Source organism: Monodelphis domestica, chromosome 2 (genome assembly GCF_027887165.1).
Source record: "Monodelphis domestica isolate mMonDom1 chromosome 2, mMonDom1.pri, whole genome shotgun sequence".
Classification (NCBI taxonomy): domain Eukaryota; kingdom Metazoa; phylum Chordata; class Mammalia; order Didelphimorphia; family Didelphidae; genus Monodelphis; species Monodelphis domestica.
Window position 1 is genome coordinate 133,470,442 of NC_077228.1, and position 17,266 is coordinate 133,487,707.

The 17,266-nt window shown below is 36.0% G+C and overlaps 1 protein-coding gene across 8 annotated transcripts in view; it reads right to left on the bottom strand.

Annotated features, from left to right (window-relative positions):
• SUSD4 (sushi domain containing 4) overlaps positions 1-17,266 on the bottom strand; it is a 255,988-nt gene that overhangs the window by 73,719 nt on the left and 165,003 nt on the right. For 4 of the 8 annotated variants that reach the window (XM_007481464.3, XM_056815986.1, XM_056815984.1 and 1 more), the window contains exon 5: positions 4,109-4,297. The exons of the other annotated variants lie outside the window; for them this stretch is intronic. In XM_007481464.3, the coding sequence (XP_007481526.2) occupies positions 4,109-4,297 (189 nt within the window). The remainder of the gene's footprint in view (positions 1-4,108; positions 4,298-17,266) is intronic. 8 annotated transcript variants of the gene reach the window in all.

Here is a 17,266-nt window from a genome sequence, read left to right on the forward strand (position 1 = left end):
TTTTGTTCTAGACCAATTTACTCCCATATGCATGTATGTCTTTAATCTTACAGGCACTTGATATCTCTTGTTTTTCTTCCTGTTCAAGTGAAAGTGGGATAGAGGGTTCAGGTGAGATCTGTGCTTGTTACAATGCCCTACAATTCATAGATTCCTTCAAGTAACCCTCTAAGTTTTATAGAGTCTGTGCCTCAGTTTACAAGGTATTCTGTGATACTGGCCTCCCCTTGCTATTTCTCAAACTTCTTTAAGACTAAGCATTTTCACAGAATTCTCTCCTTCCTCATCTCTGTCACCTGGTTTTCCTGGCTTCCTTCTCTCATTTAAAATCTCACCTTCTGCAAAAAAGATGTTTCTGATTCCCCTTACTGCTAGTTCCTTCCCTCTTAGATTATCTTCAACTTCTCTTGTACGTATCTTTCCACAGTTATTTGTATATCGTTTCCCCACATAAGACTATAAGCTTCTTAGGAGTATACAAAGATAGCTTTCTTTTCCTTCCTTCCTTCCTTCCTTCCTTCCTTCCTTCCTTCCTTCCTTCCTTCCTTCCTTCCTTCCTTCCTTCCTTCCTTCCTTCCTTCCTTCCTTCCTTCCTTCCTTCCTTCCTTCCTTTCTTTCCTCTTTATTTCCTTTCTGCCTTCCTTCCTTCCTCTTCATACCTTCCTTCTTTCCCTCCTTCCCCTAGCACTTAGTAAATTGCATGGCACATAGTGGGTGCTTAATAAATATTTCTTGACATGATTTGAAATTGAACCTTAAATTATCCCTTCCTTTTTCTCACCCCCTTTCCCTATTTGCTGGATCTTTCCCTACTATCTTTAAACATGTCCAAGTCTCCATAGCCTTAAAAATTTTTCATCAGACCATAATATCTCCTCCAACTATACAGTCCTATCTTTCCTCTGTTGCTGCTCACTACTCAACACGTTGTGATGTGGTGTTTGATCTCATCAATCAACAAAAATTCATTTCAGTCATCGGTGTTCCATTAACCTCTAAAGCTGATGGTCTTTTTCTCAGTCCTCATTTTTTTATCCAGAGGCTATATGTATTTGATACTGCTGACCTGGATTCTCCTCCTGGATACTCTCTTAACTCTAGGTATTCTTGACAATACTCCATCTTGGTTATCCACCTATTCTCCTCCTGCTTCTCATTCTCCTTTGGTAGCTCCATATCTCTATCATGACCCCTAGCTCTGAGGATTTCCTCATGGCTTTCTCTTGAATCCTCTTCTTACTCCACACTCTCTTGTGGTGATTTTATCACCTATTATTGGTTTACTGTTCATCTCTATGCAGATCATTCATAGAACTATCTCTGAAGCCCCAATCTCTTCCCTGAGCTTCAATCCCACACCACAAACTGTTTATTGGAAATTTTCCACTTGATATCCCAGAGATATCTCAAGGTCAATATGGCCAAACAGAATTCATTACCTCCTCTTCATTACTCTTTTCGAAAAATCTCCACGTTTCTCCCCAAGACTTTGACATTCTTATGTTCTAGAATCTCAGTGTTATCTTTGAGTTCTCACTTTCCTTCATTCTATATGTGCAATCAGTTGCCAAATCTTGCCATTTCTACTTGAATATCTGTCATATAATTCCATCTCTTTACTCTCTGAATTGTGAACTCACTTCAGATCAGGCTCTCAGAATTATTTACCTGGATTACTGTAATACCCTACTAACTAGTGTAGTACATCTTCCATGCTGCTACAAAAGTGATTTTCCTGACTATGTTACTCTTCTACTCAATAAATTACCTCTAGAACAAAATATGTCTTCTCTTTTTGTTTTTACAGACTTCCAAATTTTGTTTTTGGCTTTATTTTACACACATACACACATTTTATATATACATATATGTATATATATATTTACCTTCTGTTCACTTTCAAGGCAGAAGAATGGTTTAGGCTAGGCACATTGGGCGACTTGTCCAGGGCCACACAGCTAGAAAGTATCTGAGGCAAGATTTGAACCCCAGTCCCTCCCAACTGTGCAGAATGATTTGTCCACTGTACTGTCCAGCTTCATTATACATTAAACTTTTCCAAAATTCTATAATCCAGTTTGGATTATAGTTGTCCTTCTCTCTATTCCTCCCAAAAAGCACTACATCAAGTTTGCATGAACTATTCTCCAAGCCTGGAATGTCCTTTCTTCTCTCTTTGATCTCAGAGAATCCCTATTTTCCTCTAAGATGCAGCTCAAGTTGTCTAACTTTTACATGCCTGTCCTAATAGCCCTTCTTGCTAGAGCCTTCCCTGCCTAACTTCCTTGTATTCAAGTACTTTTTATTTATTTTGTTTTTATTCCTTTATAAGAATTCCACATATACTTAAATATGTATATGTTGCTTCCCAAAAGACTGTAAACTTTTTAAGAATAGGGATTACTTCATTCTTTGTATTTGCATGTTTAGCATTTAGCATATTGCTTAGCACTTAATAAATGCTTGTCCATCAATCAATCAGTGAGTACTTATTAAGTGCTTTCTATGGCCAGTCACATACTGAGGCATCAAGGTGGCTCAAAGAATAGAGCACTAGACCTAGAGTTAGGAAGACCTGAGATCAAATATGGTCTCAAAAAATTCACCAGCTGTGTGACCTTAGACAAGTCAAGTAACTCCTTTTTGCCTTAATCTGCTGTAGAAGGAAACAGCTAACCACTCCACTTTCTTTGCCAAGAAAACCCATGCAGCATTATGAAGTCAGACATGACTGAAAAATGGCTGAACAATAAAAGTGCCAGGTACTACACTAAGCACAGGTACAAAGAATAAAATAATTCCTACTTGCATAGAGTTTAGATTGATTGATTGATTAGATCTAAAGCATGGAATGAGAAAATGTAGGTATAAATTGCAAAGACCCAAGTTTCAGTTTAATATGAAGAAAAACTTCCTTGCAACCAGTAGTCTGAAAAAGAGAATAAGTGTCTTAGTTCCTCATGACGGTGAATTCTCCTAAAAAGCTGGAGGTATTTAAGAGGAGGCTAGATGATCCTTTACTGGGGATGTTGCAGTTGCCATTCCCATTTGGATACACATTGGAATAGATGATCTCTAGACCTTCCAACTGTAAATCAATGATTTTGTTGCTTTATTGTCATGTCACCATTCCCTTATTTTCCTTTGAGTTTGGCATTCTAAATTAGATTGTAAATTCTTTTGATAAGCTCCTTGAAGGAAGGGGCCATATCTCCCAACTCCCTCTCCCTTCCCATCCATTTATTGTACTATGAGCTAGAGATGATAGAAACAAGGAGTACATTAACTTCTCTTCCCTTTGTGCCCCAGTATTTATAGCTGGAAAGTATCTTAGAGATCATCCAGTCCAATCCTCCCTTTTCACCAATGATGTAGGAACAAAAACCAACCAAAATGGGCTCTTTGTTTATGGTTTTAGCCCCTGACTAGTAGCAGGAGAAGGGTATACATATTTCCTGTGCCAAAGAGAAGTTTTCATATGAATTCCATCCCTACAGGCCCTTCCTTTTGTCTGACAAGTTTCATCCCTCCTCCTTCTTTGTCTTTTGCTGTTGGTCAGTGGTCTCAAGTATTTACTGCTTTCAAAAGTAATGGCAGGTTTGTGCGCAGGCACACGTCTGTGCATATATAACTAAAAGAAATAAAACTGTTGCTTTCAGGCTCTCATGCACACTTGCAGCCAAACATTTACAACCCAGCTATAAAGTACATGAAAATACAGTGGAAACATCGACATAACAGTGAAAAAATGGGTGAGTTATATGATGCTATAATACAATCTGTTTTCATTTGTTGGAGAAAAATTAATTTTATAAGACAATTCATTTAACACAGTGATATTTTTCAGTTTAGCCTTTGATGATAGAAACTTTCATTCTATTCTCCCTCCTCCTTCCCTATTTGAAACAGAAAGAAGCAAATTTTATTTCCCAATAAACTGTCAACATGATCTCATGAAACATGTTCTAAATAACTCTACAGACTCAGGAATAGGTCAGGGCACAATGCACTCTTCTGGGAAACCAAGCATTTTCTCTGAGCTTTTCTCCATCAAGTGTACATTTTTAATAGACCTCAATAAAACAAAGAAGATAATAAGATATGTTACCTTCTAAAGCAAGGCACCTGGGTGGACTATATGACCAGATAAGGTTATATAAGCACTCGAGATACTCTGACCCCTCTAGTTTGAATCCTGGGAAACAGTGGTAGGCAATCACTGCTCCCACGGGGAAGTTGGACTGGTACTCAGACATGTTGACGTAACCATTAGCAGAAGCCAGAGGTCTCAGGCAACCTGCAAATTAAAATAAAAGAAGTAGGGGTCTTTTATTAGGAAGAGTTTTATTCAGTTGTCTTTGTTCATCTTTGAGATATGGGGTTTGAAAATTAGAAAATAAAATACCAGATAATACTGCTACATTCTTACTTTGGAAAAAAGAGCAAATACTCATCAACTTGGTCTCATTGCCCAAGCCTCTCATCTATCCTTTCTTTTTTTAAGAGAAAATTTGGCTTTGCCTTTTCAAATGGTACCTAATTTCTAGGACATCAGATGAGTGAATAAGCAAAAGCAAAAAAAAAAAAAGTACAGGGATTTCCTGTACTCAAGAACACAGTTCAAATGTAGCCTCAGATAAGTACTGACTGTGACCCTTCCCAAGTCACTTCATTTTATTTGTTGATGAATTAGGGATTGAATATTCCAATTTTTTTGGAATAGAAGAGGAAGAGAAAAACAAACTTTTGATTTGTGTAATTGGTAGCAAAAGAAGAATGTACCCCCAAATCAATTTAAGCATAGCTCTTTCATATTTCATTTAACAGATGTGTTCCTGAAAAGGTAATAATTAACTGATTTTTGTGAACTGAATCATATTTTCAGTGATGTAGGATAGTCCACTTTCTAAAATGAATGCTGTAGCAACTTCTTCTATAAAGTGAAGAATAGCTCTTCAATGTATCAGTTTAGCAATGAGACTTTAGATCTTTCACCATTGCCTTCTGTAATGTTTCCCCCAAGGCTATGCCTGCATGCTTGCAGGGGATCACCCTAGATTCTAATTTGTGTGGTAGTCACTCTTTACTATCCACAGTCATGGTTTTGCTGGAGGGAACAACTTGCTGTTGGGATGGAACCCCTAAAGAGAAAAAACTTCATTTGAGATAAATAATTTGTAATGAATCTACAGTCAAGGTTGCTTCTAGTCACTGAGTGTGTTAGTCTAAAGGCCAGAGCAATGGGATTATGGATGCATTGGGTGGAGATCAGAGAAACTATTTATAGAGAAATAGTAACACCTGGGAGAGGTGGCTCTGGCTGCATTTTGGAGAGATTCTCTAGCCCAGACTATCAAAGATTTTTGATCTGTCCACTGAGATGTGAACAAGGCACATTCGGATTCAACCATCTGTGTGTTTCTTGTCTGACCATTGGGTGAAGAAAATAGAGAACCATCTGCTCTGCACAGCCTCTTGCTCAGCATTAGATTCCAATAAACATTAACTAGTTACCAAATAAAATCCAATTGTGGCAAAAGGTCAGCTGTGAAAATCATTCCTTAATATTTCATCTACATATCCCTGGAAATTTTGCCTACATGCAATTTAAAGCTAAGGTGCATGGATATTTAATTCAATCCAACCAGCATTTATTAAGTGAGACAGTGCAAGGGTGCTAAGGATATGAAGACAAAAATGAAACATTACCAGCCCTCAGGGACTGCTAAGGAGCTACAACATACATTCAGATTTTCTTTTTTAATCCTAATTTTTTTCTTGGTATCAACTCTAAAACAGAAAGGCAAGGGCTAGACAAATGGGATTAAGTAACTATCTACTGTGCTACCTAGTTGCCCCAGTACTTAGCATAGTAGATTCTTAATAAATGTTTATTGATTGATGGCTTGACTGACAGTACACAACAGTTATCACTGTTCATGAACTTTATGTAAAGGAAAGTGATTTCAAAAACAGTTTTATCACAAGATAGTAACAAATGTAGACCTGAAAAAAACATACTTAGTAGTAAACCAACTTCTATTTGATGGTGGAAAATACTCTCCCTCAAAGAGGGGAGGAAAATTTGGAGTACAGGATGGGTTTCAAGAGTTTCTTGGAAGAAATATTTTAGCTCCACTCCTCTGAAAGGTTCCTATAACAGGAAGAACAAGCAGGGGAATCTCTAGCTTCATCAACACTATCAGTCCACAATGAAATCATTTGTCATTTCCATCTTTCTTTCAGTCAGTCATTTATTAACAATCATTTATTATGGGTTTGCCATCTGCCAAGCATTGTGCTAAGTGCTGGAGATATGAAAAAAGACAAAAATAGACTCTGCCCTCAAGAAGCTAATATTCACTATAGGATACATATAGAATGTATGCAGAGTAGATGGAAGGCAATCTCAGAGAAAAAGGTACTAGCAGATGGGGGAGCCAGGCAGAGGCTCCCACAGAAGGCAGTCTTTGATCTGAATCTTGAAGAATGGCAAGGAAACTAGAGGTGAGATGGGGTATCTTTCTGGGAACCAGCCAATGCTAAGATGGAGATGAGAGATAGAGTGTTGTGGGTAAAAAACATCACTGGACTCAAGTCCGTGTAGCAGGATGTCAGAGTGAATGGGAAGGTCGGGGAGAGGGGGATAAAATATAAGAAGACTGGAAAGTTAAAAAAAGGAATCAAGTTGTAATAGGCTTTAAGTGAAAAATGTGAAAAAAAAATGAAAAAAAGCTTTATAATTAATCCTAAAGGCAACAGGGAGCCACGTTGAGCTCTTCTTCTAGCTGGGAAGTAATATGGTCAGACATATTTTAGAAAATTCATTTCGACAGCTGAGTGGAGGATGGAATAGAGTAGGGAGAAACTTGATGAAGAGAAATTAATTAGAAGGTTATTGCAGGGAATAATATGCATATAGATAGATAGCTGAGCACAGGAATACATTTCAGTTAACAAGGAAGCAGGAAGAAAAAGGGAGAAGAGGGATGGGAGAATTAGGAAAAAAAGATATATTAAGGGAGGGATAAATTCAAAGCAAAACAAATTCTAAGTAGGGATGTACAAAAATATTTGGAGTTCATTTTGAGGTCTTACACCAAGAATGGGAATCTAAGAAAGTGACTATCAAATGGGAAAAGGATGAATAACTTATGACATATAAATGTGAATGAATACTATTTAATGTGCTTTAAGAAATGATGAAGGGGAGTGTTTAAAAAAAATTCTGGGAAGACTTATATGAACTGATGCAAAGTGAAATGAAGAGAACCAGGAGAACAATTTATACAATGACAATAATATGGTAAAGACAAATGAATTTGGAAGAATTAGGAACTTTGATCAATGTAATGACCAACGACAACTCCAGAAGACTAATGAAACCTACCCACCTCCTAATAGAAAGATGAAAGACTCAGATTACAGAATTTATATATACATATGCATATTGTATATATATGTGTGTATTATATATATATATATGTATATTTGTATATGGACAATGTGGAAATTTGTTTTGTTCAACTATACACATTTGTAACAGGAGTTTTGTTTTTTCATTTTCCAGGTAACACGAGAGGTTTAGGGTGGAGGAAAAGAAGGCAGATTTTTGCTGGTTGGAAAAATATATTTTTAAATGTTATTGCAGTAGTCTAAGTAAGAGGTGATGAGGACTTTAATTATGGTGGCAACTGTGTGAGTAGAGAGGAGGGGACATATGAGAGATATTGTGAAGGTAGAAATGACAAGATTTGGTGCTGAATTTAATTGAAGAACATATGAAGTTACTGAAAATTAGGGGTTAAAGATGAAAAGTTTGTGAAACTCTGACTAAAAGGGTGATCTCAAATGTAATAAGAATGTTGGGAAGAGGGGAAAATTTTGGGTGAAAGATTATGTGTTCTCTTTTAGGCATGTTGAATTTGGGAACCATTTGGAACTTCCAATTTGATATGTCTAAAAAACAGCTGATGATGCAGACCTAAGGTTTAGGAGAAAAATTAGGTCTAGATATATTTTTCTGGGAATCATCTTCATATAGATGATAAATGAACCAATGGGAGCTGTTAAAATAACCAAATTAGATTCCATAAAAGAAGAAGAGAAGAAAGCCTAGGACAGAGCCTGGAGAATTACTCATGGGATTACCAGCAAAGGAGAATGTGAAGAAGCAGACAGACAGGGAGGAGAACCAGAAGAGAACAATGGCATAAAAACTAAGAGAGGATATGGGGTAAAGATGGCAGAGTAGAAGCAGGGAAACTCCAAATCACAATGAGAATTCCCTCCAACCAATCTTAAAATAGCACCACAAAATGAATACAGAAGTGAAAGAACCAACATGGAGGCAGAATAAAGGAATTTTCATGAAGAGAACAACCTAAAAGGGAGGCAGTGAACATTTGGGGTATTGGGGAGAGAAGGGGGGCAGAGCCAGAAGGAAGCTACAACAAGGAATAAGGAGCAAGCCAATAGCAATGCTCCTCCACACATACACCACATTTATTGTTCTAGGTTCTGAACCTGGGCCCAAGCCATCATCCAGACCATGAGACCCTGCCACCTTGCCCAGGACAAATGCAATCCAACTCAATGCACACCCTTTAAAGTTCCAAGCAAACCTGCAGTGAGGTCCAGAATTTTAGCCCAGGACAGTCTGTGCTATGCAGCCTGATCTGTGGGGGTCCAGAGCAAGGTCAAGAGTCCTAGGCCAGACTTGTGGTGAGGACCTAAATCCCAGTTTGGGTTTAGTACCAATTGAAAGGCTAGAATTTGAGCTATCAGCAGCCTCAGGGGGTAATTGAATCAGCAGTGGAAGGTGGCTCTCAGAGCTCTCACCCAACAGGCCATCATTCCAACCTAAAAGACCTGAAACTAGCAGAAACCCAGGAATAAGGCTAAGGACTGAATAAGTAAGGACTGAAATTTAAGAGGTTGCCCTATCCTCCTGAAGAACAGAGCCTACCTTTAAAATAAAAGTGAAAGTCAAGAAAATGGCTGAGAGAATAAGCAAACATCAAAAATAAATAAATAAATAAATAAAAACAGTTAACCATAAGGAATTTTTATGCAGAAAAAGAGCAAGGCACAGATACAGAGGGGGACAGTGAAAGGAACCAAACACTTGCAAAGAAAACTATGAATTGGACTTAGATTCTGGAAAAACTGAAAAAGGATTTCAAAAATCAATTAAGAGAGATAGAGAAAAATGAGAAAGAGACATAAAAGCAATGCAAGAAGAAATGGGCCAAATGAAAAAGGAGCTCAAAAGCTGATGGAAGAAAATTATTTCCTAAAAAATAGCATTGAACAACTAGAAACTAATGACTTCATGAGACATTAAGAAACAATAAAACAAAATCAAAAGAATGAAAAAACAGAAGAAACCATGAAATAGCTCATTGAAAAAACAAGTGACCTTGAAAATAGATTCAGGAGAGATGATTTAGGAGTTATTCAACTACCTGAAAACCATGATAAAAAAAAAAGATCTGAACATCATAATACAAGAAATTATCAAGAAAACTGTCCAGATATTCTTGAACAAGAGAATAAAATAGAAATCAAAAGATTCCATAGATCACCTCCAGAACGAAATCCACAAATGACAGCTCATAGGAATATGACAGCTAAATTCAAGAGCCCCCAAAGCAAGGAGAAAATACAACAAACAGTCAGAAAGAAACAATTCATGGATCAACAAAAAGGATCACATAGGACCTATTGGTTTCTACATTAAAGGATTGGAAGGCATGGAATATGACATTCCAGAGGGTGAAAGTGTAAGGGTCAGAATGTAAGGGGTTAATATAAAAGGTTCAACTAGATTATTTAAGAATTGGGTCTCCAGGAATTTTAATCAATTCCAAAATGAAATTTTTAGCAATTTATTTATAAAATATAGAAAGTGAAAGTAAGAAAATCAGAGAAAAGACAGGGTAAGATATCTAACCTACAAATTAAGTATTTTCCTCTCACCTCTGGCTCAACCCAGGAGGGCTAATTAGTCCTTAGCCAGAGGGGCCTCATTCTTGAGCCAAGGACCTGGGGATGCACAAAGCCTCTCTCAAGAAGTTAGGTTTCTCCTGAGGCCTTCAGAAAATCCAGGAAAAGAGTCAGTCTTTTTCACTCACCTCATGTTGTAGTTCTAAGGAAAATGGAAGTAGTCCAAGATCCTCAGTCAGAGCTCCTCCAAGGTCAAGATGAAGATGAAAGACCACTTCAGAGGAAATTCTTGTCATTTTTAAAGACCATTTCTTTTCATCATTTCCTGTGACTTCCTTCCCTTTTACATGTTCCAATTACAGCTAAAGCTTTGCTTAGGACTGCCCAATGGGGTGTAAAAGCTTCTGATTAAATTTATTATTGTGATTAAATCTAAAAATGGTCAGGGGAGAGTTGATCTCATCTTCACAAAAGACCTGGGTTTACAACCCAGAGTAACCTATCCAACAAAACTGAGTAAATTCTTTCAGGGGAAAAAAATCATTATTCAATAAAATAGAAGATATTCAGAAGCATTCCTGAGGAAAAGACCAGACCTAAACAAAAAATTTGAAGTCCAAACACAAGACCCTAGAGAATCTTAAAAAAATAAATAAAAAAGAGAAAATTTAAAGGACTCACTAAGATCAAACTACATGGAAAGAGAATATTTATAATTCTTTAAAATTCTTATTAGTAGTAGAGCAGTTAATAGGAGTATACTTGGACAGAGGGTGGGGAAGCAAACTGCTTATGTTTTATTTATTATAATCTTTTTATTATATTACATAATATGCATGATATATTATAATATAATTATAAATTTTAAGATGATATGATATGCAAAAAAATTAAGGGGTAAAAAAGAGGATTGCACTGAGAGAACAGGGAAGGGAGAGATGGAATGAGGTAAATTGTATAATATAAAGTGGCATGAAAAATTATTACAGAGGAGGGGAGGTTGAGGGCAGTGATGGGCAATGCTTATACTTTACTTTCATTGGTAACTGGCTTGAAGAGAGAATAACAACCATATTCATTGGGGTATAGAATCCTATCTTACCATATAGAGAAGTAGGAGGGGAATAAGACAAGGGAAAAGGATGGTAATAGGGGAGAGGGAGAAGTGGGGGGGTGATAAAAAGAAAAGGAAGGATAGAGTGAAAGGAAAAAGAATAGGATCAAAAGGGGAAAATAAGACAGAAGGGAATATATAGTTGATAATCATAACAGGGAATGTGAATGTGATGAACTCACCCATAAAATGGAAGCAGATAGCAGAGTGGATTAAAAACCAGAATTCTACTATATGTTGTTTATAAGAAATACATTTGAAGCAGGGTGACACACACAGAATAAAGGTAAGGGGCTGGCACAAAATTTATCTTGCATGCCCTGATCTCAAACAAAACTAAAGTAAAAATAGATCTGATTGAAAGAAATAAGAAAGGAAATTACATGTTGCTAAAAAAGGCACTACAAATAATGAAGTAATATCCATACTAAACATATGTTTTTGGTTTTACCTCTAAATTTTTAAAGTAGAAATTTAATGAACTTCAGGAATAATTAGACAGTAAAACTATTCTAGTGGGAGACCTCAATTTTCCCCTTTCAGATCTTGATAACTCAAACCAAAAAATAAACAAAAAAAGAAATAAAGGAAGTGAATGAAATCTTAGAAAAGTTAGAACTAACTAACTAAAGTTAGATCTCTGGAGAGAACAAATGGCAATGGAAAGGAATATACTTTCTTTTCAGCAGTATATGACTTTTATACCAAAACTAATCAAACATTAGGGCATAAAACCTTCACAACCAAATACAGAAAAGCAGAAATTATAAATGCATCCTTTACAGATAAAAATGCAATGAAAGATCATATACAATAAAGCTATATGGAAAGAGTAATAAAAAAATTGAGACTAAATAATCCAATGCTAAAAATGGGTGGGTCAAAAAATAAATTATTATAGGAACAATCAATATTTTATTAATGAGAATGACTATGACAATGAAGACACAAAATACCAAAATTTATGGTATACAGTCAAAGCAGTATTTAGGGGAAAATTTATATTTCTAAACACTTATGTCAATGAAATAGAGAAAATGCAGATCAATTAATTGGACATGCAACTAAAAAAACTAGAAATAGAATAAATTAAAAATCCTCATTTAAAGACTAAATCAGAAATCCTAAAAACTGAAGGGAGAATAATTTAATTAATAAATAAGTCTTGGAGTTGGTTTTATGAAAAACAAATAAAATAGGCAGAGTTTGTTAATTTGATTAAAAAAAGGAAAGAAGAAATAAAATAATCAGTATCAAAAATGAAATGGATAAACTCATCACCAGTGAAGAGGAAATTAAAGCAATCATTAGGAGATATTTTGCTCAATTATATTTCAATAAATCTGACAATCTCAGTGAAATGGATGAATATTTACAAAAACACAAATTGTCCAGAAGAACAAAAGAGGAAGTAGAATCCTTAAATGATCCCATATCAGAAAAAGAAATTGAACAAGCCATCAATGAGCTCCCTAAGAAAAAAATCCCCAGGGCCAGATGGATTCACAAGTGAATTCTATCAAACATTTTGTAAGGGTTAAAATAGGGGTTTTGACAAAATAAGAGAGCAACTTTTAATAATTTAAGTTTTAATGAGAACATAGTAGAGTTGTTCATTAATATTATTCCTTTAAGTCAGAGAAAATAAAACTTCTAGCAACTTTTAACAATTAACAATTTAGTTTAATTAAAATAGGGATAATAAAAGAATATAGTAAAGGAAGGAAAGTTAGAAAAAAGGAAAAAGAGTTTACTAATCTATACCCTATAAATATGCCTAAAATTTCTAATGCTATGCCGATATTATCTTCTGAGGACAGTTTCTTCTGCCTGGCACAACACAGGCCTAATCTAACCTACTCAATCTATAAATTATTCACCAACTCACTAACTCCCTAAAATAATGAATAGCCACCACTCACTCCTTCAATCAGTTTTCTATAGCAGCCCAAACTGTCAGTAGCCAGCTGACAGCAGATCCTTGTCTATGAGACAGACCTCCGGTTCTCTAAAGATCCCAGATCCCTACACATCTCTATGGTAAGGAGACCTCTATGGTAAGGTAAGAATTCCTTTTATTCCTTTTTACACAAGTGAATTCTATCAAACATTTAAAGAACAATGAATGCCAAAACTACATAAATTATTTGGGAAAATAGGCAGAGAAAGAATCCTACCAAATTCTTTTTATGAAATAAATCTGGTACTGTTACCTAAGCCAGGAACAACAACAACAACAAAAGAAAAAAAACAGAGAAAGAAAATTATAGGCCAAGTTCACTAATGAATATAGATGCAAAACCTTTAAATAAGATACTAGCAAGGAGAATACAGTGATTTCACAAGGATCATTCACTATGATCAGGTGAGATTTACACCAGGAATGCAGGACTGGTTTAATATTAGGAAAGCTATCAGCATAACTGACCATATGAATAACCAAACTGACAAAAATCACATGATTATCTCAATAGATGCATAAAAAACCTTCAACAAAACATAAACCCTTTCCTATTAAAAATACTAGAAAGTATAGAAAAAAGGCCATTCCTTAAAATTATAAATAGTATATAACTAAAACTTTCAGCAAGTATCATCTGTTATGGGTATACGTTAAAAGCCTTCCCAATAAGATCAGGGGTGAAGCATGGATGCCTATTATCACCACTATTATTTAATACTGTATTAGAAATTCTAGTTCTAGCAATAAGGAAAGAAAAAGAAATTGAAGGAGATAAAGTAGGCAATGAGGAAGCTAAACTATCACTCTTTGCAGATGATATGTTGGTATAATTAGAAAATCCTAGAGAATAAACTAAAAAACTCTTTGAAATAATTAATAACTTTATTAAAGTTGCAGGATACAAAATAAATTTACATCAATCATAAGCATTTCTATATATTACCAACAAAGACCAGCAGCAAAGTTAAAAAAAAGATGAATTCTATTTAAAATCATTCTAAACAATATAAAATACTTGGGATTCTATTTGCCAAGGCAAACATGGGAATTATATGAACACAATTATAAAACACTTTTCACACAAATTTCTAAACAGAAAAGATCTAAACAATTGGAAAAATATTAATTTCTCATGTTGTTATTGTTGTCTGCATATAGACATACACATATTGTTGTCTGCATATAGACATACACAAAATTCAAAAATACTGCAATCTATTTGATTTGGGAGTTCCCTAGAAACCTAATATCAAAACTTAATCCATTCTTTCTCATCTTTTTGTAACTCTCATCCATGATCTTCTGAAAGTTAACCACAAGAGGTTCATCCAGCATGCTAGGGGTTGCCTCAATTTCACTCAACATGGAGAGGTACCAGTGGAGCACTCTAATTATTTATTTTTCCTCCATCATTGTGACTTCTAGACCAGTCTGTCTTTTCTTCCTGTCATACAAGTCTTGTTGACATCTTTTACTACTATTTTAAAAAATAGTTTCTTATTGATTATATATTGCAATAGCTCTCACCAGCCATGTACTTCTCTGCCTCCCTTGTTGAGATACTCATTTTTGGTTCTTTGGAGGCAGCTATATTACATATTTCACTGCCATCAAGTAATACTGGTAGAATGTTGGCACAAAAAAATAAGCCTTTGGCCTTCATGGGAATTTTGCAGTTTTCTGAAGGTAAAACAATCTTCTCCTTTTGTTCAATTCTGAGCACAATCTATTGTTGTGGTTGTCCCACATATACATAATTGTATATACCAATTGTATAGGATGTTGATCCAAATGTATACTGAAAAATGAGGAATGTTGCTCTTCATTTGGTATTTTCTGTGTGGGTAGGCAGGCCAAACTCTGAATGATTACAGATGTCTTCCAGGAAGCTCTGGTAAGTCTTGGGTTTTGTGCTAATGTAAAGCTCCTCCCATCCATTGGTTGCAGAAGTAGGGTCAGAGGTTTTTGCAGTTGAGGAGGAGAGATTCTGGAGGGACTTACATAGTAAAGGCTCAGGATCAGACCACTGGGGAAGTAGTTTCATGCTTTCTCTGTGTAATGTCATCTGTAAACAGGGCAATCTGGAGGACCTCACTATTATTTTCTTTGACTTGGATTTTGCACTGGATCACTTCAATCATAGTAGAATATGAGCCCCTCATGTCCAGAAACCACGATGGTCCCTAGAAGCTAGAGTAAATCAGAAACTTGAAGGAACTCTAGAATGTCTACCGCTACTCTCCTAATCACCTGAGCCCTACATTCCCGGAGACCACTACAAGGTCTTGATATTGGAACCACCATGAAACTCTTTCCCCAGTTGTATGACCTTGAGCCCCGTGTGTGTCAGTTCCACCAAGATCTCTTCTTCTCAAAGGTTCAAACTAAAAGCCCCTGCCCCTGCTGCTGCAACCAACAGACCATTGGTCTAGTACATAACCTTTTCTGTGTTTGGTATTCCCCAATTAGAATGCAAATTCTTAAAGAACATGTCAAGTTTTTCTATTTATATTCCCATTGCACATAGCACATAGCAAATGCTTTTCCATTCTATTGCATTCACCATTTTATACATCTAATATTATCAGTTATTTCTGTTGTTACATTTGCCAAGGAATATTGGATAGTTTTGATATATAGATGGAAGACACCTTTTCTAACAGAATCTGTAAAACTGTATTTTGTTTCACTGGACCAAATGCCTTTTCTTAAATCAATGAGCAATCAATATAATGGAATGTTATATTCTTGATATCTTTCCATTAATTATGAAATGGTAAAGATATGGTCCATTGTTCAATACTACCTGTGAATGCCTGCTTGTTCCCTATGCAGCATCTTACCAAAGATGCCATCAATTAAAGATAGATGACTCATAAAGACTTTATATAGATAGGAAAATGGGGATACAGGTTGATAGTTATTGATGTTCTTATGGTCATTTTTTAGTATTAATTTGGGTCTGAGATTTTTTTTACATGCCATTGATATCTTCTTCTCCTTAACATATCTTGCATACTATTCCTTCAATAATACCACAGTTATGTAGCATGGGTCTCTTCTATGTATGTTTGGCCCAATTAACCTGCCCTTCCCACCTTTTTTCCCTTCTGTGCTATTTTCTATCTCCTCTTTAAGTACATCTGGAACTTTGATATTAGGGTTCAAGTGGGGTGGTTCATTCAGACAATAAGTATTTAATATAGTGCCTACTATGAACCAGGCAGTAGCAAGAGGGTGGGGGCACAGTGGATAGACTGTAGGGCCTGGAGTAAAGAAGACTCGTCTTCCTGGGTTCAAATCTAACCTCAGACACTGACCAGCTGTGTGACCCTGGTCACTTAAGTCACTTAATCTTATTTACCTTCATTTTCTCATCTGTAAAATGAGCTGGAGAAGGGAATGGAAAACCACTCCAGTATCTCTGCCAAGGAAATTCCAGATGAGGACACAAAGAGTAGGACATGAATGAAACAAATGAACAACAAATGAGCCAGGCACTATGCTAAGTGCTGGTTCCACTGTCTTTGATGGAGAAAACAATTTGTTGTAACAATTTTTGCAAAGATTTTCTATTTTTCTTCTGTCTCCATTTTCATTCTTGAATGCCCTTGGAATGCCTTTGCTTAGATGGATTTCTTGCCTAGCTTTCTTTAAACTGGTTTTACTCTCCACTGCTTCCCTCTGCTCTATGGGATAATTTGACTCATAATCATCTATCATTCTATTTCATAAGATTTTGCCAACACATTAATATTCTCACTTGGTTTTATCCCTGGTAACCATCTTTCTCTGACAAGTAGATCAGGTGTTTATGAAGGAAAATCCAGGCTCTTCTGGTCTCTGTGTTGGGGCAGTTAATTTACAATGGTTAAACTTCTGGATAAAATTGTCAGTTATTAAGTTCATTTCTATTCCTTTGCTCAGTGAGCCTTGGTGTTCCCTAATATCTCCGGAATCAAATCCAAACTTCTCTGTCTGCCATTTGAAACTCTTCATAGTCTGATCCTTTCTTTACCTCTCCAGCCTCACTTTCTAAGTGCCCTCTGCACACTCTAGAATGCAGCAGCTCTGGACTTTCTTGCACACAACACACCATTTCCCAACTTCATACCTTCGCTCCCTTGCTCTTTATCCCTTACCTTCCTAGTCTTCCTTCACTATTGAGCTTAAATCCTTCCCTAAGCATTTCCTGATGTCCCTAGTTGCTCATAACTTTCCAAATTTTTAATCCATATTTT